Source organism: Canis aureus, chromosome 8 (genome assembly GCF_053574225.1).
Source record: "Canis aureus isolate CA01 chromosome 8, VMU_Caureus_v.1.0, whole genome shotgun sequence".
Lineage (NCBI taxonomy): Eukaryota > Metazoa > Chordata > Mammalia > Carnivora > Canidae > Canis > Canis aureus.
In genome coordinates, this window is record NC_135618.1 from 18,676,077 (window position 1) to 18,701,781 (window position 25,705).

General features: G+C 42.4%; 1 protein-coding gene and 1 long non-coding RNA gene across 5 annotated transcripts in view; one reads left to right on the plus strand and one right to left on the minus strand.

The window, feature by feature from the left end:
- The window catches only part of LRRC8C (leucine rich repeat containing 8 VRAC subunit C), an 84,445-nt gene extending 63,769 nt beyond the window's left edge, over positions 1 to 20,676 (plus strand). For 3 of the 4 annotated variants that reach the window (XM_077905342.1, XM_077905343.1, XM_077905344.1), the window contains one exon: positions 14,177 to 20,676. In XM_077905342.1, coding sequence (XP_077761468.1) covers positions 14,177 to 16,450 — 2,274 coding nt within the window. In that variant the 3' untranslated portion in view covers positions 16,451 to 20,676. Of the gene's footprint in view, positions 1 to 7,038; positions 7,178 to 14,176 lie in introns of all 4 variants that reach the window. The other variant, XM_077905345.1, reaches the window with a different exon arrangement.
- LOC144318421 (uncharacterized) lies at positions 16,183 to 25,438 on the minus strand. Its single transcript, XR_013384317.1, has 2 exons — positions 24,441 to 25,438; positions 16,183 to 23,286 (listed from the first exon to the last, which is right to left on the minus strand). It is a non-coding gene; the product is annotated as an uncharacterized LOC144318421 (long non-coding RNA).
- Positions 25,439 to 25,705: the final 267 nt, after the last annotated feature.

Below are 25,705 nucleotides of genomic sequence, written 5' to 3' on the forward strand. Positions count from 1 at the left end.
CAGAACAAGATTTTAGTGCCTGGAAATTGCTTCAAAAAGAGCTTTCCCTTCATTATTTCAAGAGCATAATTATAAATATTTTAAATTCCTTAGGCAACTGAAACAAACTGTCTCTATTATGAATCATTAGCTGTCGGTTCCTAATGTTTAACCATAGTTTTTTTATATCCACTAAATTTTCTCACATGGTTTTTGACTTTGAAATGCTTTCCACTTAAATCTTAAATTGCCATGAATCAAATAATTCACTAGTCCACTTGGCTTATGGAAAAATGCCATGAAGCAAAATGAAAACAGTTTTGAATCAGTTCCACTGCCTTATTTAAAATTTCTTTTCTTCTAATTCCTTTTGTGTCCTGGAGCAGCTGGCCTCCAAAGGAGAAGAAAACACAATGTAGATAATGCTAAGTTACAGGAAATGAGAGCATCCTTGATGTCTGGAAAGTCTCAAGCTAACCAGAGGTTAAAAAAATTAACATTTGGGGTGCCTGGGTGGCTCAGTCAGTTAAGTGACCAATTCTGGATTTCGCCTTGGGTCATGATCTCAGGATGGTGAGATCAAACCTTTAGTTGGGTCTCGCACTGACTCTGGAGCCTGCTTAGGATTCTCTCTCCCTCTCCCTCTGCACCCCCGCCTCGCCCCCGCACACAGACATGTACTCACAAACACATGCAGGTGCGCACTCTAAAAATGAATAATTATAAAATAACATTTATAGTGTGTGTAGTCATCCTTACCCTCGAAAAGTCAGTGTGTTTGTATTTACAGTGATAGAGGAATCGCCTTTATTAAGGGAAGTGTCAAATGTAGACATGATCCTAAAGCAGATGTGCTGGTTTCCTTTTCATTTAGGAATAAATAGATGGTGCCTAAGAGTAAGCACTAAGCTCGGGCTTTAGGAATCAGTAGGCAGACATCACTGGGCAATTTGGAAGATGTGTGTGAAACGAATTGGTTCATCTCAGAGGAAGGTAGCGAGAAGCCAAATATTTCCAGATGTTCACTGGCATCTGATTTTATAAAATTGTGCACTTGCCATTGTTGTGGTTTGTTTCCCTGGGTGGGAAAATGTGTTTGTTTATCCACCTCATATTTATTGCAAAGCTATTTCCTGCCGGGCAGGGTTAGTAGGATGAGGCCACTTTTAAAAAGCTTCCTGGTCTAGGAGGTAAAATGATGAGCAATGATGCCGTGTTTCCTTAGGTGCTGTGATAGGGGGCACACCAGGGCTTAAAAGACTGTTGCAGTTCTGCTTCGCCTTAATCCTCCTCCTGTATAGTAATGACTCGGGAAACTATGCTGTAACTTTTTCAGTGTTTAATTCTTCTACCAGACTAACGGCATTTTATTCTCTCAAGCACAGAGATTTCTGATAATGCTTAACTCGAGAAGATGTGCTTGATGCCTGGGTTTTAGTCATGTACAGATGACTCTCTTTTTTACTCTCTGGCTATACCCTTCCTCCGTACACAGTATGTTCCCTGTCCATCATATAAGTTTGGGTTTGTTTGTTTGTTTGTTTGTTTGTTTGTTTTTGGAGATTGTATTTACTTATTTGACAGAGAGAGAACAAGCAGTGGGGAGGGGCAGAGGGAGAAGCAGACTCCCCGCTGAGCAGGGAGCCAGATGTGGGGGCTCAGTCACAGGACCCTGGGATCACGACCTGAGCTGAAGGCAGATGTTTAACCGACTGAGCCCCCCAGGCGCCCCCATCATATAAGTTTTAAGCACCATCCTTTAGGAGAAGTCAGGCGCCGTGCATGTGGCAGTCAGGGAACCCCACACCCTCGCAGCCTGTGTTCCCACTTCCCCTTGAGACAGGCGCTGGCTTGTGCTGATGAGAGGGATGCCGTGTGTGGTGCTTGGGGATGTCTGTGTTTGTGCTCCAGTGGTCCCTGCCCCCCAATCCGCGCACACTGGCCTCGGAGAACAGCAACACGTGTGAATCAGACATTTGCTGAGAATGAAAGCATTTAGATGGTCACCCCCTTTAAAACCACCTTTCTACCTTTTTCAGTTCTTTTTCTTTCTTATCAAGATTTGTTTGTACTTAAGGTATTTCCGGGGGTTAGCCCTGAAACAACTCTGCATTTTCGGAATGAATCCTGTCACTGCTGGAGGCAAATGCTGTCTCTTGAGAGTAGGTGCTTTATCTTCTAGCACCTTGTTTCTGGGAGAGTGAGTTCGTTCATTAACTGATAACTTAGAGACATGAAAATTAACTTCCTTCCCTTGCATCTCTATCCCTCCTCCCAGGAGAAATGAGTGTACCTCAGAGAGGAAGAGCCACACTCGATCTCTGGCATCTTTTCTCTTGCTCTTCCCAAGTGTAGCCCTGTGTCCCTGCCTCTGGAACCTTGAGGTTCTGACCTTACCCTCCCATAACCTATTCAAGCCAGTAGCTTCAGAGTCTAAATGAAGGTGCTCCAACCCCAAGAAGCCTCCCCTGCCCACTCTAAGCTTGGTAACTCAACTTACCACACCCTTCACTTGGCGTTTATAGTGCCTTGTGTGCTCCCCTGTTTGGCTTTTCTTATGGCTCTTTGTGTCTCTCCAGTAGAGTTGGAAGTGCTTTTAGAACAGCAACCCTTGGTTATGCCTCCTTGATTTTCCTACGATGCTTAGCATAGAGTAAGATATTCAAGAAGTTTTAGTTGATAAAATGAATACTACTCTATCCTTAGTATCTCTGAACAAGCCCTGGGGGATAGGTCTTTAGGATCTGTTTCTTGCTAGGTCATTCTTGGGTTTGGAGAGATTCTTTTGATCTTCAGATTGGGGGCAAATCTGGATGATTAGCTGCAGGGAGGATAGAACCCTTTGGAATCAGCTGTTATGTGAATCTGTGGGGTGGAAGAGGATAAGGTTAATCACCTTTATATTGGCCCATCTACCTTTTTGTACCTGCTGTCTACCTGTTTGTAACTAGGCCATAACCAAGTGCAAGCACAATCTCTTTAGGGACACCTGGGTGGCTCAGTGGTTGAGCGTCTGCCTTTGGCTCAGCTCATGATCCTGGGGTCCTGGGATCGAGTCCTCCATTGGGCTCCCTGCATGGAGCCTGCTTCTCCCTCTGCCTGTGTCTCTGCCTTTCTCTGTGTGTCTCTCATGAATAAATAAATAAAATCTTAAAAAAAAAAAAGAAATAAAAAAGCACGATCTCTTTAAAGGATCAACCACAATCTAAAGAATGTGCTTGGATCACAAGTTAGCATATTGGAATGACACCTGCCATTTTATCATATGCAGCAAATTTTCTCACTTTTTTCAGTTATAATATAGTCATAACTATGACTCAAAGTCTAAACTAAGAAATAATTTTGGTGTTCTAATATATAGAAAAAGAGTAATGGACTTAATTGTTGAGGAGGTGAGAAAATACGTATCTCATATGCTGTTGTTGGGAGATGTATAAAGACATTCAGCCTTTTTTTTTGTTGGGGAGAGGAATTTGGCATGACAGGTGTATCTTGTTTGGCACTACCCGAGCGATGCTGATTCTTCATAATGTTCATCCTGAGACTAAATTTTTATAATAAAATACACACACTCACACATTCTTCTGGAAAAGATACCAAAGCAAGTGTTAATACTTCAAAACACTCCCTCTGCTCAATGTACATAGCCATGATAAAGCATAAAAAGAGATTTTTAAAATGCATACATGGACTCAAAAACAGGACAGGAATGGAAAATGAGTGGGGCCAAAGCAACTGCCGGCTGTTAGCCAAAAGCAGGCAGTAGCAGCCAGGGGCTCAGTTCCTGCCAGTAAGGGGAGCTAAAAATGCACAAAACAAGATAAGAGCCTGGTCACTGTTGGAAGCCAAAGGGCCCCCGCTCCTGAAAGGAAGCTGAAAAGAATGACAAGTAACTGGATGGTGGGCTGGTGCTTCTGAGGAAATCGTGCCTTCTAAGCAGGAGCTAAGCCAGCCCGCCTGCTCTTTCCCACCCGGATCTGTGAGACCCTGACATAGGGCTGGAACAGCAGGATACCACGATAAGGGCCAGTGGGAGGCTGGGGGGGCTGGGGGTTGGGTGCAGGAAACCACAAGAGTGCACTAGGGATGGTGGGAGACAATCTCCATCTCAGAACCAGCCTACCCCCCAGAGCACAGGAAGAGAACAATGCTGAGAAGGCTCTCAACAAAATTTGCCCGTTGGAACACTGATTCACTTGAGTGAAACTGCATTTTGAAACATATAATGAAGTTCAAATAAATATACATACAGTGGTCAAAGAGATAAGGATAGGATATTTAAAAATGGATAGATATGACAAGAGAGCAAGTGGATATAAAACATTTGGATGGGGGATCCCTGGGTGGCGCAGCGCTTTGGCGCCTGCCTTTGGCCCAGGGCGCGATCCTGGAGACCCGGGATCGAGTCCCACGTCGGGCTCCCGGTGCATGGAGCCTGCTTCTCCCTCTGCCTGTGTCTCTGCCTCTCTCTCTCTCTCTCTCTCTCTCTCTCTGTGTGTGTGACTATCATAAATAAATAAAAATTAAAAAAAAAAAAACATTTGGATGGTTGAGTGGCTCAGTGGTTGAGAATCTACCTTTGGCTCAGATCATGATCCCAGGGTCCTGGGATCGAGTCCTACTCTCTGCCTATGTCTCTGCCTCTTTCTCTTTGTCTGTCATGAATAACATCTTTTAAAAAAATTTAGAAACTTTGGAAATAAAAAAGTCACTGAATTTAAAAATATGAAAAATAAGACTATGCTCAGCTGCAAAAGAAGTAATGAATTAGGTAAGAGTCCCAGAGCCAACCACAGAGAGAGGTGAGGATTAGAAAGCACACATACACCCGTGGGTGATCGATTGAGAGGCTCTAACATATGTCTAATAGGAATTACAGGAAGAAAAATGGAAGAAATGATGGAGCAAGTGTGGAGGCAATATTTAAAGAAATTTTGCTGAATGTTCCAAAATTAAATAAAGTTGAGTCCTTAGTTACAGATACTGAGCAGGATTAATCTACATCCATTCAAAATTACAGTGAAATTGTAGAAGATCTGGGATTAAAGACAAAATCTTGAGAGCTTCCATAGAGAAAGATAGATTGCCTACTAGAGGACAAACTCGAGGTGACAGCAGGCTTCCCAGCAGTGAAAATAGAGGCCAGAGGAAGACAGGATAGTATTCTAAAATGCTGAAGGGAAATGGCTGTCAACAGCGGATTTTATAACTTTCTAAACTATTATTCAAGATAGAAAGCAATAGAAACGTGTTCAGATGCACAAGGGATATGAGCTTCCTATCCACAAACCCTTGGTAAAAGAATTATTAGGGATATACTTCAACCAAAAGGAAAATGAACCCAGAGAAAAGATGCAGGAAGTAAGAAAACTGGTGAGGGCATGATTTGCTAAATCTATAAATAAGCTCAACCAACTGTACGTCTTTTTTTTTTTTTTTTTTTTAATGTGTCTTTCAGAGAAGAAAACTACAACAAACCCCAAGAACAACAAAATGAGATGGTTAGTGGGTAGTTCAAACATGCTTGGAGCAGGGTAACAATGCTGAAAACTTTAAACGCCTGTGTTTTAAGAAATTATAGGTAGCCTCTTTCTAGACGTTACTAACCAAGTGAGGCGGGGTGGGAGATAGGAGGTGTGGAAAATGTTATCAGTGCAGCAGAAGGCAGGAAGAAGGAAGGAAAAGGATATATTAAAAAAATACAGAAATCCACACACCAGTAAATATCCAAATATGAGTGAACAAAATAATGTAATAGATTAAATTCACTGTAAAAAGAAAGAGATGATTAGTTTAGATTTTTAAAAAATTCATAAAAGAGACACCTAATGAAGCACCTGGGTGGCTCAGTGGTTGAGAATCTGCCTTTGGCCCAGGTCATGATCCCAGGGTTCTGGGATCAAGTCCTGCATCGGGCTCCCCACAGGGAAGCCTGCTTCTCCCTCTGCCTATGTCTCAGACTCTCTCTGTGTCTCTCATGAATAAATAAATAAAATCTTTTAAAAAGAGAGACCTAAAAAATAAAACAAGATTGTAGACAAGGATGCAAAATAGATGAAAGAACAATATATTCTTTTTAAAAAACTGGTGAGGTACTTAATATTAGGTGTCATTTAGTCCTGCCATCTTCAGGAATATACTCTTTATCAAAACAAGATATATCTTTGAGTTTTAAAACCTGCATAAATGCCTGTAATCATCATCACAAACAGGATACCGAAGAATCTCAGTACCCCGAGGAATTCCCTGGTGCCAAATCTTTGCAGAGAATCCCTGACAACCGCCCATGAGTTCTCTGTCCCATGTTGTAGAATGCTGTGTAAAGTCAGACGGCTTGCAACTTTTTGACACTCACATTGGTTTCAATAGAAAAATGCCCTAAATGCATGTCATCATTGGGATGTTTTTAGTAAATTATAGCATATCCACAACTATGAATTCTATGGTCCTTAAAATGAAGTAGAGCCCTATGTGCCAACGTGTTAAGGTCTTCAGGACATAGAATGAGAGGGAAAAGCTCAGGAAAGAGTCACATGGAAGATTCCATGTGTTTTTATGTCCTGTTTATGAAAATGCACAGATGACAGACCTGGAAGAGTGTGCTCCAGACCTACCAGGGCTTACTAAGGAATGGCACAAGGGAGGGAAGGAAGAAACGAGGACTCTACCATCTGTGTTAAAAAAAAAAAAAAAAGTTTGTGCTAGCAAATAATAAAAATACTTGGGCATAACTTAACACCAGTGTCCAAAATCTATGTGAGGAAAGCTGTAAGACACTCTTGAAAGGCATAAAATTGGATGGGAACAAATGGAAACACACCGCGGGAGAGGAAGGATCAATGCCGTAAAGACATTAGTTCTTCTTAAACTAATTTATAAATGTAATGTAATTCCAACAAAAATACCACCGAGGTGGGTTGTTGGGTTTTTCCCCGCCTCCCCTTCTGGATCTAGATGAGTTGATTATAAAATTCACTGTGAAAGGCAAGCAAGAGTTTTTTGAACAGTTACCACACTGATTCCTGATTAGTTGTCTTTCCCCTGTGCTTGACCTTGAAGGGCTCCTTGTTCTTGGTATCCCTAAAACCTACTGTCTGACGTACAGTGGATAGGCCAGCGTGGTTGACTTCTCCTGACGCACACGACTACAGCTCTCTCGGCCTACTGCTCCGGTCAATGTCATCTCTATCTCTGGCATGTAAGCGATAAGCTGGCACTTAACTTAGGTTGCTCTGTCTTTGTTATTTCAAGCAGCTTCTCTGAAGCTAAGTGGTTTGGTTTTGTTCTGTTTTGTTTTAACCTCAGCTCTTTGGTGTCTCTTTCATGCAAATGTGATGCTTTTTCAACTTGGTATACCCCAGGTGGGTTCTGCTTTTCACTGCGTTGCTTTTCTGGAAATCGTCTAAATGAAGTAGATCTTATTTTTACATTATAATAGTGGATGTTAGAATTCTGACAAAGTACTGAGAATCAAATAACTATCATCAAAGCCATATTATGCAATCAAAGATGTAGGCATGACCATTAATGATTTAAAATAATGAAAACTAGGGTTAAAAGTTTCTAATTTTGCATTGATTGTGTGAGGCGTATTTCACTTAAAAATGCATCTCCTTGCTTATATAAATTCGACAATTATGCTCTTAAATAGTTGATTTCTTTTCCTAGATCTGAGCAGCACTTCAGGCATAGTTTGCCTGGGTTGTTACCTTTATTTAGGGAGCTCGAATTTTTGCTTTCTTTGTCTCAAAAATGCACTGAGCTCCATATTTTCCCCCTATAAACAGCTGTTATGTTGTCTTGAAATAATTTACAAGTGAGAATTTATGAATGCAAATTTTACTGAGCCCATTTCTGCAATCCCTTAAACCCTTGGGTTTCTTTTCCAGAAACATTGCCTAGATATTATCACAATGATGGGATGATTTGGCATGTATATTTTTATTCCTCCGGGGCATTGAACTGTAAGGCCTTAAGGAGCATTTTATATGCTTGTCACCTAGACATCAGTTGCTCCTGAAGATCTAGAACATGATGGATCAAATTCCAGTCTGTGGCCCTATGGCCGTCTCCAAGGTCTAGGGACTCCTGGAAGGATTTGGTTCTTTTTTTTTTTTTTTTTTTAAGGTTTTATTTATTTATTCATGAGAGACATACAGAGAGAGAAAGGGACAGAGACACAGGCAGAGGGAAAAGCAGGCTCCATGCAGGGAGCCTGACGTGGGACTCGATCCCGGGACTCCAGGATCACACCCTGGGCTGAAGGCCCGCACTAAACCACTGAGCCACCCGGGCTGCCCAAAGATTTGGTTCTTATGGTCCTTGTTCCTGCTTCCATGGAAATGGTTTGGATTATAGATTTTTACTATCCCAGGCAAATTCTCCCTGTCTGTACAATTTTGATCCCAGCAGGAAATTTTGTTCCTTTTTGTTGTGATTTTTCTGAAATTTACTCATAAAAGCTGTGTGTGTGTGTGTGTGTGTGTGTGTGTGTCTGTCTGTCTGTCTCTGTGTCTGTGTGTGTGTCTTGGGTCTACGTAGCAGATTTTACCAAAGTTTTGGGCAAGACTAAAAGATACTTATATCTCAAAATAGAAATAATGACTATATATTCCAGCCTCCTAACATGTTGCCTGACCTATTTTCTTTGATTCTGGCCCCTCTGCTCTGCTGACTCACCTCCTCCCACCTCCAGGCCTGTTCATCCCAATATAGAGGAGGGTCAACCATCTTCGTTGCCATGGCTTCACCTGACCTTTGCTGTCACTGACTCACCTTATTCTGTATCCTACCCCTCCCGGCTCCCAAACCAAGTTAGACATTTTCCTTAACACAGATGATTTTTTTATTCAAGAATTATCCTCATATCTGCCTCGAGGATAGTAACTTTCTCACTTTGTTGTATTTTGGATTGGATTCTCTTGTTTGTCCTGCTTTTTCCATTTTTTTCCTCTCCCTGACCCCATGTCCCTCCCCATCCAGTCTATCCCTTTTCCTGCCCAAACACACATCTAGCACCTACTCCCAAACCCTTTTCCTCCAAAGGCATTCTGAGGCTTGCCTCTGGATGAAAAGGGTGAAATTCCTCTACATTGTTGATGCATTGTGGTATGTGTGTGTGTGTGTGTGTGTGTGTGTGTGTATGTGTGTGTGTGAGAGAGAGGGAGAGAGAGAGAGAGAGAGAGAGAGAGAGAGAGAGAGCTGGTGGTGAGCAGAAGGGGGGCTTCCTCCCTGCTCACTCCCCAGGCAGACCAGCAGCCTGGAACCCTGATAGTCCTTTGAAATTCGTGTTGCAGCCTTTCTGTAAGGCTTGTTTGGTGCTCTAACCTTTAAATTACCGGATAAAGTTAAAGAGAAGTGAGGTATATAGGTTAACTAACAAATTTCTCAAAAAAGCAGGAAAGATGAAACAAAAAAGATTTCAAGTTCTTACGAGCTGCTGCTTCTTACAAAGATACCACAGAATACCTGAGCTGTTTGTTGTGGTTCTTGCTGCTGTTTTAGGGAGCCTGGCTGCCTTATTTTTGTCTGTCTTTCCCTTTTTTACTGTCCCTTTGAGAATGCAGATCCTTCTCCCAGTTCTCAAGGCTGCAATGCTCAGAAGCACCCTGTGTGTTGAACGTGCGGGGCCACTTCCTGCCTCCACCCTGTGGCCATCTCACGCTCAAACCCTCCCGTCTGCTCTTGCAGGTGGACTCCTTACCTGCGCTGTTCCTTTTCTTAGACCTGAATTAGGCGACCTGCCTGCGTCCCCACTCTCTGGGAATTCTCCTCTGAGCTGTGTCTCTGCTGGAGTCTTCTGTTTTTAAAAAAGAAAAAAAGGGGGCACCCAGGTGGCTCAGGGGCTGAGCATCTGCCTTCCACCCAGGGCGTGATCCTGGAGACCCGGGATCGAGTCCCATGTGGGGCTCCTTGCACGGAGCCTGCGTCTCCCTCTGCCTGTGTCTCTGCCTCTCTCTTGTGTCTCTCATGAATAAATAAATAAAATATTTTTAAAAAATAAAAATGAAAAAAATTTTAAAAAGGATTGTATTTATTTATTTGAGAGAAAAGAAGAGGAGAGAGCACAGAGGCAGAGGACGAGCAGACTCCCTGATGAACTGGGAGCCCCCATGCGAGGCTCCACCCCAGGATCCCAGATCAGGGCCTGAGCTGAAGGCAGAGGCTTAACCGACTGAGCCACCCAGGTGCCCCTGCTAGAATCTTCTTAGGAAATGTTCTCTCAGCAGCAGGAGCACCTATTGTTTATAGGAACTGAATTCCAGCGTTTTTTCTACTCTGTGCTCACTTCTGATTAGTTAACAGCTGCTGGAACCGTCCTTCTCCTCCTGGGCTTTAAGTGAGCACGTTTAAAAAATTCTGTCTTCTCTGTCTTCGTGAAGACCGAAGGGGAAATCTGGCATCAGGAGACTGAGAGGAACTGAGGGAGATCAGCTCTGTCCCCCTCCCCTGCGCTGGGCTGTTCTCTGAAGCCCTCCTCGCAGAAGCCTGGTGAAATGAGAAGCCGCGTGCAGTGGTAGGAGGACAGAAGTCAGGTTCATATTCCTGTGCTACCGGGACGCCTGGGTGGCCCAGTGGTTGAGCACCTGCCTTCAGCTCAGGTCGTGATCCTGGAGTCCTGAGATCGAGTCCCGCATTGGGCTCCCCAGGTCTCTGTGTCTCCCATGAATAAATGAATAAAATCATTAAAAATAATAATAATATAAATCAAAAAATAACTTCCCGCACTACCATTTCCTGGCTATGTGAACTTGGACACGTTATACACATTCTCTGAACCTGAGTTGGTCTTTTCCTTTTGCAGAATGGGGAGAATGGCAGGTGCTAGCCAGGCAGGTTCCTTTGTGCGGAATATAAAAAGGTACCCCCACCTTGTGACCATAGACAGCCGCAAGAGGATGGGGAGTACAGCAGGACTTCAGCGCACCCCTGCCCCTTGCTTGGCACCCGTGTGCAGCGCATAACCTGAAGCCCCAGAAAGGCAAGCTCCAGACGTCCGTCGTCTTCCACCGTTAGGAGCAAGCTGGGGAGGTGCAGGCCGGGCCACAGGCCAGGGTGTCTGCCCGGGTGCTTGGCAGGGAGTTAGCACTTGAAGAAGGTGCCTGGCTGCCTTTTTACCTTCTAACTGATTTTCCTTGCACAAACCAATTCTTCTGTGTTTTCGTCACAACGCTGAAGATGCCACCTTAACACCAGCTCACAGGTGTCACTCTTGGCAAAGGTGCTCAGGGAGGCGCTCCCTTCCCCTGCTCATCTCCAGCCCCTACCTTCTGCTTACTTTGCAGACTTGTTGGAGCATAAAAGGAGACCGTGAATGGGAAAACATCCAGAACATGACCCCAGACACTGAATTGCTTACTTCTCTTTCTCCTGTATTCCTTCAGGGTAGTCTGGCATTTGTCTAGACTTCCTCCTGCTATTTTCTATTCCAGGGGTTTCCGAGGTAGAGTCCTTGACACCCCCTCCACCAGAAATGGAAAGGATGCTGCGTTGAGATGTGAGATAAAAACGAAAACTTTTAGTTAGACAGGCACACCTCATTTTATTGCACTTCCCTTTATTGCACGTTGCAGATGCTGTGTTTTTCACAAATGGAAGATTTCTGACAATGCTGCATCGAGCAAGTCTATTGATTCAATTTTTCCAACAGCATTTGTTTCATGTCTCAGTGTCACATTTGGGTGATTCTTGCAATGTTTGAAACCTCTTCATTAGTATTATATTTGCTATGGTGATCTGTGACTAGTGATTATGACCTGCTGAAAGCACAGATGACGGTGTACATTTTTTTTGACACTTTTGCCCTCTTAATAGACTATAGTCTAATGTAAATGTAACTTTTCTCTGCACTGGAAAACAAGTCAAGTATCATTTGACTTGCTGTGTTGCAATATCTGCTTTATTGTGGTCCTCTGGAACTGAACCTGCAATATCTTCAAGGTATGCCTGTATTTATTTTAAGCTTCAAGGGAAAGGAATTATGCTTTTCTAATATTTCACATATGGATTGACAATACTTTATGGATGTAATTATGAATAAGACATACATATACTGAGTGGGCACGCTCAGCATTTTTTCTCTGACATAGGTAAGTGATAAAAACACTTGAAGACCACTGCTCTGTTCTCACATCTCTGTAATCACTGATTCTATAAATGCAGTCACGTGTGTGATTTCTTGTTGCTTCTTCTGATTGACATAGTAAGTAATTGCTCCCTGCTTTATCTTCCAGGACAGAGCGTTTATAACTGTTTTATAGTTATAAACTCTCTTATAGTGAGATTTCCTTTCTTCCCCTAACCTCATTTCTTTCATTGTTATTTGCGTACAGTATTGAAGAAGTGAGCTCTTTTCCTAGGGCATAATTTGCATAAGGAAATTTGTTACTTATGATAAAGTCAGATTGGGATCTTTTTGGTTTAATTCTAGAAATGCAGTAAAATAAAATAGGAAAATGAGCTCTGGGTCCAGGTGGCCTGAGCAAGATGGCATTAGCTAGTAACTTAACCTTTCTGGGCCTTGGTCTCCTCATCTATGAAATGGGAGTAATAAGAGTACCTGCCTCATCAGATTCAGGTGACAATTAAAAGGATGAATACCCGTGATATTTTTAGGATAGGGTCAGTTGCATATTAAACATAGTAGAAGTTTTCTGTTGTCAGCGGTATAATCACTATCCTTACCTTTGCCCCCAGGATGGGCAACACACCAGACATATGCAATTCAGAACTGGAAGTTCCAGTGTTGGTTCTGGGTTCATTCATTTTTCTCAGCAGACACATGCTGGTGGTCTCCTTTGCATTGGGCACTCTGCTGCATGTTGGTTGCTCCATTCCATTGTCAGACCTTGTACTTCTGTCTGCTGGGCTGTATCTCTCCGGTCACCAACTTGTGATCACATTCCCCTGCCACAGTGGCCCAGTTTGCAATGGATTCAATTTCTGCTTCTATAATCGATATAAAGGACTTTGCTATTTGTTAGCAAAATCGCTAAATGTTTTGTTGTTGCTGAGTCACCGAAAGCTATGGATTTCCAGCCATTTGACATTTTAAGGTACAAGTAGATTTTTCCCTGCATTATTGATTCCACATGTTACTCCTGTCAATTCCTTGGCTATTATTTTCCCTCTGAACTGTTTGTTTATTGTTCCTAGGGACAGTTTTTCCAGGTTGTTCAAAGAGTATTTGGCCTCATACTCCTTCATCTTTAAAAAGGATGCACTCTCAGGGTGCCTGGGTGGCCCAACAGGTCACGGGTATATGCCTTCAGCTCAGGTCATGATCCCAGAGTCCTGGGATCGAGCCCTGCATTGGGCTCCTTGGTCAGTGGGGAGCCTGCTTCTCCCTCTCTCTCTTTGCTGCTCCCCCTGCTTGTGCTCTCATGCTTGCTCTCTCTCAAATGAATAAATAAAATCTTAAAAAAAATAAAATAAAAAGGATGCATTCTCTCTTACCCAAAAAGCAGTGTTGTGAGACTATTGAACATTCTTAGGATTTACTGGGTGGTTGTTGTTGTTGTTGTTTTCGACAAATTGAGATATTGCTGGAAGGATAAAAGTTTTCAATGTAACATTTTGTGTGAAAAGCCAGCAAGTTGAAACCTAATTATTTTACTGTGGAGCAGAGAGATGAAATGGTTTTTATAAAAGCTTAGTGAATTCCCATTTTATGAAGGCCATTTGGATCCATCTATGCATGCAGTCCAGGATATGGGCAGAAAGTAAAGGGGAAATGATAAAGACAGGAATTTCTTCCAACATTTCCTGCTGCCAATCCTGTTAATTCTCATATGCAAGCCCATCTAATCTTGGGAGCCCTCCAATTCAAGATCGAGTCTGATAAGGGGATGTACTTCCCAGACCAATGACTGATTCTCCCAGGCTCCAGTGAAAGAAGAAATGCAAAATTTTAAAATACATGAGCGTTCCTCAAATATTTATTTTGTTGTGAGTTCTTCTGTGGCCTAGAAAACTGCTGTGTTTTATGTCATAACTTACACATGATGAGCAAAGTCAGATATTTCTTTTTCCCAGCACATGGGCAGGGAATAAAATCTCGGTGCTGGAATCGAACGTTGCATTCTCCAGGCAAAGGAAATGGACATTTATTGGATGTTATGGCTGCTTTCTTCACACTAATGACATTATCATAGCTCTTTGAATAATATAATTTGAAAATATTACTTCTGTGTTTCAGGTCATGCAAGACAAGATAATCTGCCTTCCGAAAAGAGTTCAACCTTCTCAGAATCACTCTTCCGTTTCAAATGTCTCTCAAGCAGTTGCCAGCACCACCCCGCTGCCTCCCCCTAAACCATCTCCTACCAACCCCGCCACCGTGGAAATGAAAGGACTAAAGACAGATTTGGATCTTCAGCAGTACAGTTTCATAAACCAGATGTGTTATGAGCGAGCCCTCCACTGGTATGCCAAGTATTTCCCTTACCTTGTCCTCATCCATACCCTGGTCTTCATGCTCTGCAGCAACTTTTGGTTCAAATTCCCTGGCTCCAGCTCCAAAATAGAACATTTCATCTCCATCCTGGGCAAGTGTTTTGACTCTCCATGGACCACCCGGGCTTTATCAGAAGTGTCTGGGGAGGACTCAGAAGAGAAGGACAACAGGAAGAACAACATGAGCAGGTCCAACACCATCCAGTCTGGCCCAGAAGGCAGCCTGGTCAACTCTCAGTCCCTAAAGTCAATTCCCGAGAAGTTCGTGGTTGACAAATCCACTGCAGGAGCTCTGGATAAGAAGGAAGGGGAGCAAGCAAAGGCCTTGTTTGAGAAGGTAAAGAAGTTCAGGCTGCACGTAGAAGAAGGCGATATACTGTACGCTATGTATGTTCGCCAGACTGTCCTTAAGGTCATAAAATTCCTCATCATCATTGCCTATAATAGCGCCCTGGTCTCCAAGGTTCAGTTTACGGTGGACTGTAATGTCGACATTCAGGACATGACTGGATATAAGAACTTTTCTTGTAACCACACCATGGCACACTTGTTCTCCAAACTGTCCTTCTGCTACCTGTGTTTCGTAAGTATCTACGGATTGACGTGCCTTTATACCTTATATTGGCTGTTCTACCGTTCTCTACGGGAATACTCTTTCGAGTATGTCCGGCAGGAGACTGGAATTGATGATATTCCAGACGTGAAAAATGACTTTGCTTTTATGCTTCATATGATAGATCAGTACGACCCACTGTATTCCAAGAGATTTGCGGTGTTCCTGTCGGAAGTGAGCGAGAACAAATTAAAACAGCTGAACTTAAATAACGAGTGGACTCCCGACAAACTGAGGCAGAAGCTACAGACGAACGCCCACAACCGGCTGGAACTGCCTCTGATCATGCTCTCTGGCCTTCCAGACACAGTTTTTGAGATCACGGAGTTGCAGTCTCTCAAGCTTGAAATCATCAAGAACGTGATGATACCCGCCACCATCGCGCAGCTGGACAATCTCCAGGAGCTCTCGCTGCACCAGTGCTCTGTCAAGATCCACAGCGCAGCCCTCTCTTTCCTGAAGGAAAACCTCAAGGTCTTGAGCGTCAAGTTTGATGATATGAGGGAGCTGCCCCCCTGGATGTATGGCCTCCGGAATCTGGAAGAGCTCTATCTGGTTGGCTCTCTAAGTCATGATATTTCCAGAAATGTCACTCTTGAGTCTCTGCGGGATCTCAAAAGCCTTAAAATCCTCTCAATCAAAAGCAACGTTTCCAAAATCCCCCAGGCAGTGGTGGACGTTTCCAGCCACCTCCAGAAGATGTGCATACATAACGACGGCACCAAGCTGGTGATGCTCAACAACTTAAAGAAGATGACCAATCTGACAGAGCTGGAGCTGGTCCACTGCGACCTGGAACGCATTCCCCACGCCGTGTTCAGCCTGCTGAGCCTCCAGGAACTGGACCTCAAAGAGAATAACCTGAAATCTATAGAAGAAATCGTTAGCTTCCAGCACTTGAGGAAGTTGACAGTGCTAAAACTGTGGCACAACAGCATCACCTACATCCCAGAGCATATAAAGAAACTCACCAGCCTGGAGCGCCTGGCCTTCAGCCACAACAAAATAGAGGTGCTGCCCTCCCATCTCTTCCTATGCAACAAAATCCGATACTTGGACTTGTCCTACAATGACATTCGGTTCATCCCACCGGAGGTCGGAGTCCTACAGAGTTTACAGTATTTTTCCATCACGTGTAACAAAGTGGAGAGCCTTCCAGATGAACTCTATTTCTGCAAGAAACTTAAAACCCTGAAGATTGGGAAAAACAGCCTATCGGTACTCTCACCGAAAATTGGAAACTTATTATTTCTTTCCTATTTAGACGTGAAGGGCAATCACTTTGAAATCCTCCCTCCCGAACTGGGCGACTGCCGGGCCCTGAAGCGAGCCGGGCTCGTGGTGGAGGATGCTCTGTTTGAAACTCTGCCTTCCGACGTCCGGGAGCAAATGAAAGCAGAATAACTGATTTTTTGCTTTAAAGCTTGACCGAAATGCGCTTCTACCAAATACAGTATAAATAACTAGGTAGTCTTGATGCCTTTCCTATTTTATTTTATTTTTTTCCTCTTTCACACAAAACAAAATGTACACAAGATTGAGTAAGGAGTGTGTATTTTTTAATAAAAATTTAATTGTATTTTTTCAACATTAATATTTTAAAGTTTTATTTGTCCTGGAACCTGATGTATCTATTATTGTTTTCTACTGACAGAAACAGATGGTTCCATCTGTTTGTTTGTTTTTTGTCATTTCACTCTTATGGAAGGGAGGGAATCTTGAGTTGCATGCTTTTTGGTATTTTTGAAAGAGATATTTTGCCAATGCCATTTTTAGCTTGTTTACACCTGTACAGGGTCCTTACTTTTGTTTTCATCATGTATGCGCCAAGGAGTCTGTGCTAGTTCTTGTAATACCAGCTGCCTTCTGCATTGGCCAAGTCCTTCATCCTACAGAACACTCCTCTCTGGAGTGTAAATTCACATAAGTGCATTGTCACAGACTGTTGTTTTTAAAATTACTCTTCATCTCCAACAGAACCCTGAATTGTGTTATTTCATATACCTGACAGTCAATGTGATATTGTTAGGCTAGGATTTCATAAGTGGGTGAAAACAATGATCTTCCATGGCTGACTGATCTGAATTGGTCATTTATAATCTAACTTGCATTTCCACCAACATTTCAAAGATATCATTTTAAAAACAAAATACAGAGGCTCCCCTCCCCCCACCTTTAATATTGCTATGTAGTACTGGTGAACAACCTTAGAGAAGCTAGATTTATTTTAATTAAAATAGGTAATTAAATTAAAAATCAGAATCAGAAGCCTGGTTTTTAAGTAATTTAATTATCTTTGATATCTTGATATGTGGGTACATCAGAGAGAAAGAAAATTCACTGCTTAAGCGCTCTCTGAAAGAGCTGGTGTGCTGTACTCAAGTGCACTGGGTGCTCCGGCCAGGGCGGTGTGGCCATCTATTCAGATTTTCCCTGTTATGCAGAATAATCCACATCTATGAAATGGATCTTCCAAAATCCTGCCCTTGCTACGAATGCTAGTGATGTGAGCACAGGACATCTGCTTTTTGGCTTAAAATAAGCATCTCATCTAAAATGGTTCTGTGACTTTTTTCAAAAGGGGTGAATAAATTGCTAAGTGGATGCCACTTAGAAATCATTTTTGTCTGATGGTCAGCAGAGCTTTTATTTATCTTCGTATTTAAGCCAACGTAGTATATGCATCTTGGGCAAAATCTGCTACTGATTCTTAAACTGTGTAGAACAGGAAAATGAAAACACTATTTGTGCCCTCAACCCATGACCAGTATTACGGATCATAGGAATATTGTTTTATGTGATAAATTCACACTGACTGTTTTCGGAACTCTAGTCTGATCTCAGAGAGTTTTGTGACTTAACAATGAAAGAAAATAGAAAGATGATTTGGGGTTTCAAAATACTGCTTTTAAATTTTGCTCCTTGATCCTGGTGATTTTGCGCAGTGCTGCTTGGAGTCATAGACAGAGTCATATACAGAACTACTCAGCAGATACATGTACCTCAGTCACGTTTGAAATGCTATGAGACGTCGTGGAGTGAAGGATTTGGGAAAGAGATGTTTTCATTTGTTTAGTAATGAAATCATGTAATCCAGATTGCTTTATTGTTTCTGCTCTATGTCAAAGTGTTGGAACAGTGATTTTGTATAACTTATTTCCCACCTAGAATTGAAATGATATGTTTAAGGTAGTCACATGGCTATGTTTCTTATAGGAGACAATATTCAATTCCAGAATATGGTTAGGATCTTGATTATGAACAATGGGTTGTATTTAGAAACACAGCCCTCTTTGTTTTAAACAAAGAAACAAAAGACTTGGAAGATTCTCCATGGCTGATCATGACAGAAATACCCTGTTGAAAGGTAAGCTTAAATAACTACTGTTACAACACTGGGTGCACTATTTTTCTGGATAAAATTTATAGTTATTTTCTATATCACCCTTTGAAAGGGATCTATTCAGGTTAAAAATCATATTTATGCTGAAGTCTTTATCTGGTATTAATTCATGTCACAGTGGTTCATAACCAAAGTGACTAGTAGTTTTATCACTTGTAAAATTTGTTCACAATTCCAAAAGACTCTGATTTGTTTTCTTAATGATTTCACAGGCTGACCCCTAACCTAAATTCTAAATAACATCCAGTAAATCAGTATTGTTCTATGACTTTATGTTTTAACTAATAAGGAAAACTCATAGATGTTTCTATTAGATTTTATAAAAATTCAAAAGTCTCCAATTCCATCTTGAGTCTCAATTTTCTGACTCTGGCCCTTTTCAATATTACAAGTTTTTGTTCACATTTATAAGCAAAAAGTATTCAATTACATTTAGCCTTTAAATGGGAAACTCAGGTAAATGAACTGCTGACTTTTCTAAAGTCCTTTAATGGATCAACTCAGTGTAAAAGGGGTATTTACCTATTCCCTTTCTGTATTTTACAAGTGCTCTTGCTAAAAAGGAACAACTAGCTCTATTTCTCCAACCTCTGTAGGATTCATGAGAAGCTGCTTATGTAAATATAAAAGCACCACATGTACTCATATCTCCTATGGCTGCTTGAGGCCCATGATGGGTATGCTTTTGGGTCAGTTTTAATGGTTAAGTATAGAACAGGTCTCCAGTGATGGTCTGGTTGAAGCAGAGCATATAATTATACCCCAGTGGAACTCACCTAAGACCACACCTCAGAAAACTAATTATGTATGAGGTTTTTGCTTTGTTTTGTTTTTAACACAACACTTTTAATATATGTGTTCTTGATACAGTGAGACAACTGTAAATTTTTCTTGTCGTTCACCCACCTTTTCCCTGCCATTACATTTCCCATGTAGCTACTGCAAAGACTTCCAGCAATTTACATGGCATCCTGTTCAGCAGCACTGCATTTTCAGAAAGGCCTGGAAAATATGCCTGCAATGAGTATTTTGTTCATTCAGAGGTGCCTCTTTATCTGCCTCTCAAGCTGTCTTCTTAGAGAGGATCTTAAACAACCTGGAATCTTTCTCGGGTTACTTGGGGTGAGGAAAGTCCAAGTTCTTGCAATATGCTGTCTTATGATTTTGAGACGAAAAAAGAGAAGACAGATTCTTTGTGTCTCTTCTTACCATTTCCCCCAAGAGGAGTTTTGCTATTGTTTGTTTTTTTAGTTCTATTGTTTTTAAAAAGTCCATTTTTAAGTAGTTTATTCGACTCTCTAATTTCTTACCAAATCCCTGATTAAGAGTCATGCTATATTTACTTAAACAGTGAACACTCATGATCCATCTTTATGAATGAAAATGGTCAGCAGTACTTAGCAGTGAATGGATAAGATAAATTTTAATATAATTTCCACTTGTGTTCTCCCATTAATTCTGAATGTGATAATGCTAGCCAAGCAGTTCACATTTTTGGTAGGGTCTCAAGAACTCACAGTAGGTTCCTGTAGTGACCCTAAGTTAGTAAGACAAGTGAACAAAACAGCCCAGTTACGAGTGAGGGAAATGCTACCATTGATTTATCAGATTTAGTGCTCGCTTTGGCAGCACATGTACTAAAATTGATTTATCAGATTTAGGCCTCAGCGACATGCTTCTAGGACAATTTCATACCAGCCTTTCAAACTAGGTGTCCACTCTTACTGCCTCTTCCCAGAGCCATGTACTGACACAGGTAATATCCTTAAGTTCATTCTGGGGAGAGGGAAGAGTGTCCTCTGGCCCAGGGATTTTTTTTTTTTTTTTAATCAGAAGACCCTGAAAAGGGGTACTTTGAACAACTTAACCTGTTGGCCATGTTAAGTAATGGTTCCTATGCATGGTTTTAAACGTAGGTACAGATTTGCTCTCTGCTGAATACTGTTTCCTCCCCGACCTGACTGCCTCTCCAATGAGTATTTTTACTGGAGTTCAAACTCAATGCCTTATGTGCTCACTTAGTTGTTTCTTTTTCTGCTACTTATTTTCTCTCACTGTCTGTCCAGATTGTGTCAAATGCTGGTAAAACCTCTAAGACTGTCAAGAAAATGCTTGAGAGTCGATTCATCAAAGCGCAAATTCCTGACAAAATGTCTTCATGTTATTTGGCTATGTAGCACATAGGAACAGAAAATAACGGAAATAAAGTCATTTTTGTAATTCAAAATTGAGATTCGTCCCTTATTCGATTACAGAAGTTGTGTTTATCTCTTGCATTTCTCCTGGGTTTTGCATATGCCGTTGCTAGGGCTCTCTGTACTGCGCAGGAAATAGGCAGCATGCCTTCTTTCACTTCGTGTTTAGCGAGTTTCTGCAATTGTGACTAATTATTTCCTTCCTTAATTCACTGTGCTGCTGCATCCACCTCAGGTGCCCCTGGAGTTCCATTTGAGTAATTAGTGCTTTAATATGTAGTCTGGAGTGCAGCGGCTGTGCCTTTGCCAGATCAGATTATGCAATTGCTGTCCAGCGCAGCTTTCACAAAACACTTCCACGGTAATGATTGTGGTTACTTAAAGGAATCAGGATGCTTCTGCTCAGCTAGGAAGCCTCCCCTTGTTAGCCACATACCCTTCGGGCTTATGGAAGTCCTTTTTAAGAAAACTTTATATGCCACTCACGCAGAAGAAAATAACTTTTGAAGCTAAATTGTCACTTGCCGTGTTTTCCTATAGTCACTTGTGACTCCATCATTTTACTGATAATCAACTGATAGCCTTTGGGAGAAAGACTTGAGACCAAGAAGGATTCTGAGTGTGGCAAGAGGCCCTGTGAGTGTGTGCATCAGAAACTCACACAGGATCGTGTGGCAGCTCGAGAAATTTTGGAGACATGAGCTGAGAAATGCAGTAGAATGCAGAGAGCTGGCGATTCAGGGCAACTTGCACATACAGAGAAGTCGGCCCACTGGTGCCTTCCAATGGCCCATCTTCTGGCCCTTTGATTTATGCATAATATTGAGATAAACACTGATGTTGAATAAATTGATTCAGTTATTCACTGTTGTTCAGGCTAGTGAGATATAAGCATTTTTGTTTGTGTTCAGAAGTATATAAGAGGGAAGTCACTAAAGACAATTTTAGACTCTGTGAGATACTCTGACCCTATGTATTTCTGAGTATAAGTTTCAATATTATCCTAAGTATCCAAGTAAGAAAAAAACGAGAGGCTGTATTATTTTTGTGAGCAATTCTTTGAATGCAGGCTATATGTTTTAGATTTCATATTTGAACAAAGCAAGGTACAAACGTGAATATGATCAGCATACCTTAGATGAAAGTATTTGCAGAGTTTAAATATTTTGCATAAAAGACATAGTATTAGACAAAGGTGTTATTACCAAACATAAACCAAACTGGCCATTCTGATTATTTTGATTTAGGGAATCTTGTTAGAAAGTTTGTGAACAGGGCACCTGGGTATCTCAGTCGGTGACACGTCTGCCTTTGGCTCCGGTCATGATCCTGGGTGATGAGCTCAAGCTCCTCATCGAGCTCCTTGCTCAGTGGGGAGTCTGCTTCTCCCTCTCCCTCTGCCTGCAACGCCCCCTACTTGTGCTCTCTCGATCTCTCTCTCTCTGAGTCAAATGAATAAGAATCTTAAAAAAAGAAAAAGTTTCCAAACAAGTGGAAAATGGGCCTTCTCTTCATTTTTTTAATCTTTCAAGAAATTTATTTTATTTCAACTTGTTACATTTAGATATCACCATTTATTTTCTCATTTTTATTTTTTATTTTTTTATTTTTTATTATTTTAGGGTTTTTTTTGTTGTTAAGATTTTATTTATTTATCCATGACAGACAGAGAGAGAGAGAGAGGCAGAGACACAGGCAGAGGGAGAAGCAGGCTCCATGCAGGGAGCCCCATGTGGGACTCCATCCCAGGTCTTCAGGATCAGGCCCTGGGCTGAAGGTGGCGCTAAACTGCTGAGCCACCCGGGCTGCCCTATTTTTTAGTTTTTTAAAAGATTTTATTTCTGAGAGACACAGAGAGAGAGACAGAGAGAGAGGCAGAGATAGGAGAAGCAGGCTCCATGCAAAGAGCCCAATATGGGACTTGATCCCTGGATTCTGGGATCACACCCTGAGCCGAAGGCAGATGCTCAACCTCTGAGCCACTCAGGCGTCCCAAGACATAACCCTTTAAAAAATATTTATTAGTTCAATTTTTAGTAATAGATCCAGGTAACATAGCTCTTGGGAAAAGTGACACAAAGGAGGCAGCACATACTTTTGTGTTTTATATCTCCTTTATGGTCTAAGATAAAAATAATAAACTTCCAGCAGTGATTTTAATATAAAAATCATAATATTTTTTCAATCTTAATTGCAGTGGTTCTTGGGATTCCTTTATGATTTCATATAGTCTTCGTGGAGTAATCTTGTTAAAATCATACTCTAACATTTGGACAGCCTAACTCTGTAACTGGGAGCCTTGGGGCTCTGAAGGGGCCATCAGCCCTGTCCACATTGGTTCGGGGATGGATTATTTTCCTAGGGCTTCCATAACAATCTACCACATGTGGGCTAGCTTCCACAAACAAATTTATCATCTCACAGCGCTAGGTCGAGGTGTCAGTAGGGCTTGTGGCATCCAAGGGCTGTAAGAGAAGACCTGCTCCACACCTCTCTCCTGTCTTTTGGTGGTTTGTCTGCAATCTTTGACAATCCTTGATTTACAGGTGCGTCACTCAATCTCTGCTTTCATCTTCATTTGGCATCTTCACTGTGTGTCTACCTCTGTGTTCAAACTTCCCTCTTCTTTTTTAAAAATTTTACTTATGAGAGAGAGAGAGAGAGAGAAAACACAAGTCACATGAATGGAGGGAGGGGCAGAGGGAGAGGGAGCCCCACATAGGGCTCAATCCCAGGATCCTGAGATCAAGACCTGAGCAGACACTTAACCAACTGAGCCACCCGGGTGGCTTCCTGTTTTTATAAGAATTCCATCATATTGGATTAGGGCCCACCCTAATAATTTAACCTTAATATGATAATCTGCAGAGATTCTATTTGCAAATAAGGCCACTTTCCCAGGTACAGGGGATTGGGACTTCATCATTCTTAGGGTGCCGGAGAGCAAGAATTCGTGTCCTCTTCAAAGTCCCTCTGGCTGGACTAAGAATCAAATTGATATGAGACAAATTAGCAGGAGAAAAATCAATTTTAATGACATACCTATGGGGAATCCACACAGACTGGAAATCCTAGAAACAGGAAAAATGAGATCTATATGTCATCCTGAACTAAGGAGAAGGGGGTGGAGGTCTGGGACTTCCAAGGGAAGAAATGCAATTCCCAGGGCAGGAAGAAGAGCAGATGTTTGGTAATTAGATGTTTGCTGGACCATGTAGATAGGTCACTCAGATAAGTGCATCTCGGCTGATAAACCTCATTCTGGGAAAGACCTCAGTTTAGATTCTTCTGTGTAGTTAAGGGAGAGGCAAAAACTTTCTCAGGGCCTCATTTGCCTTCAGCTCAAAATTATCTTCATGCCAAAGTGGCCCATCTCAGGGTGGCCTGTCCTTGGCCACTACAGGGAACACGATTCAACCCATAGCACTAGGCAAGATCCTGCTCTTTCTTAATAAGACTAATACATCCCAGGATTCTTAGAAACATAGAATTCAGAGCCCTTAAAGATTGGTTAATTCAGAGGTTTTCAAATAATGTTTCAAGAAGCTCTCTAATTGTCCAATGAAATCTCTCAGGAGGACTGGGGACTAGATAAGGCTCCTGTTTCCTATCTGTTCCAACTACTGTTGCCATGTAACAAACCACTCCAACATTTAGTAGGTTAAAACAACCATTTTCTTATACTCCCAGATTTTGTGGATATGGAATTTGGAGGGCATAGCAAAACCAGCTTCTCTCTGCTCCACGGTGTCTGGGACCCCATTTGGGAAGACTCCACTCTGGGAGCTAGCATCACCTGGAGTCGTCTTCACTCCTACATCTGGCGATCACCTAGAACCTCGTCTGAGCCTCTCCGTACAGCCCGAGCTGCCACACCGCGTGTCAGCCTCCAGGTGACCGGAGCTCCTATGTAAACCTCGTGCCTCCCAAGAGACGATTCTAAAAGGCAGAAGGCTGCAGTATCATCTTCTATGACCTCACTTTTGTGACATCACTTCTGCCCATTGTATTGGTTGAAACTCACCCAGTTTAGAGGGGATACAGACCCCACCGTTCAATGGGAGGAGTGTCAATGTCCCCTTGGAAGAATAAGTAGACAAGGAGATCCTGTGGTGGCCTCTGTGAAAATTACAATGTGACATAAGCCACACCAGTCTCTTCAACCAGAGGCAGCACCTGGCCCTGACTACTGTTCACTAGCAACTGCAGCTAGTAAATCCAGGGCCCACAGAGGCCAAATAACGCTGGTACATTTTACAGTATCTTCCTCCGCATATCCAATGATAATTGTAGAAAACCAGAAAATCAGCAGGCTAATGTTCCCTTCACCATTTTCCTTTGTTTCTAATTTCCTTGTGCAAGATGGGAGAGCCTGGAAGAATTTGTTACAATACAACTGCCATGCAAGTCACCGTTTCATTTTATTGACTCGCATCTTAAAAATCATGAACCTAACCAGGGGCAGCTGGCTGGCTCAGTCAATAGAGCAGGTGACTCTTGGTCTGGTGGCGGCCCGAGTTTGGGCCCTGCTTGGGTTTGGGGAGGGCTTCCTAAAATAAATGTACAGCTTTAAAAGAGTTGTTTTTTAAGTCTTCAACATTTTGATAGGGTTTAAGCGAGAGGGGCTTTCACAAATTTTATTTGACTGTCCTGTGTTTCTCCCAGTGACAGCCCAAATTTCCTGCGGTGCTTGGAGACGCTCGTGTACACACACGCACCCCCGGTCCATGACTTGCAGTAATCAGAGGAAAAGTCTCATCAGTGTTTGTGCTGAAAGGTGGAGAGAGCTGGACCAGCCCGTGAGCCTGGTGCCTCAGCTGCCACTCCCCTCCAGGCCTGGGAGGTGGCCGGTGCCCAGCTCCCCACCCTCCTCCTCGGCCTCCAGGGCGGCCTCCTCGGCGGCCTCCCCAGGCGGCCTCCCGGGCCTCTGGCCTCCCCTGCCTCCCGCAGGAGCAGGGCCCAGCCGACGCCCACCCCTTGCTTCTCCACAGCCTTCTCTGTTAGATCCCATCCTTTCAGCTCCAGGAGGAACATTTGGGGTTGGGAAAAGTTTTCTAGGAA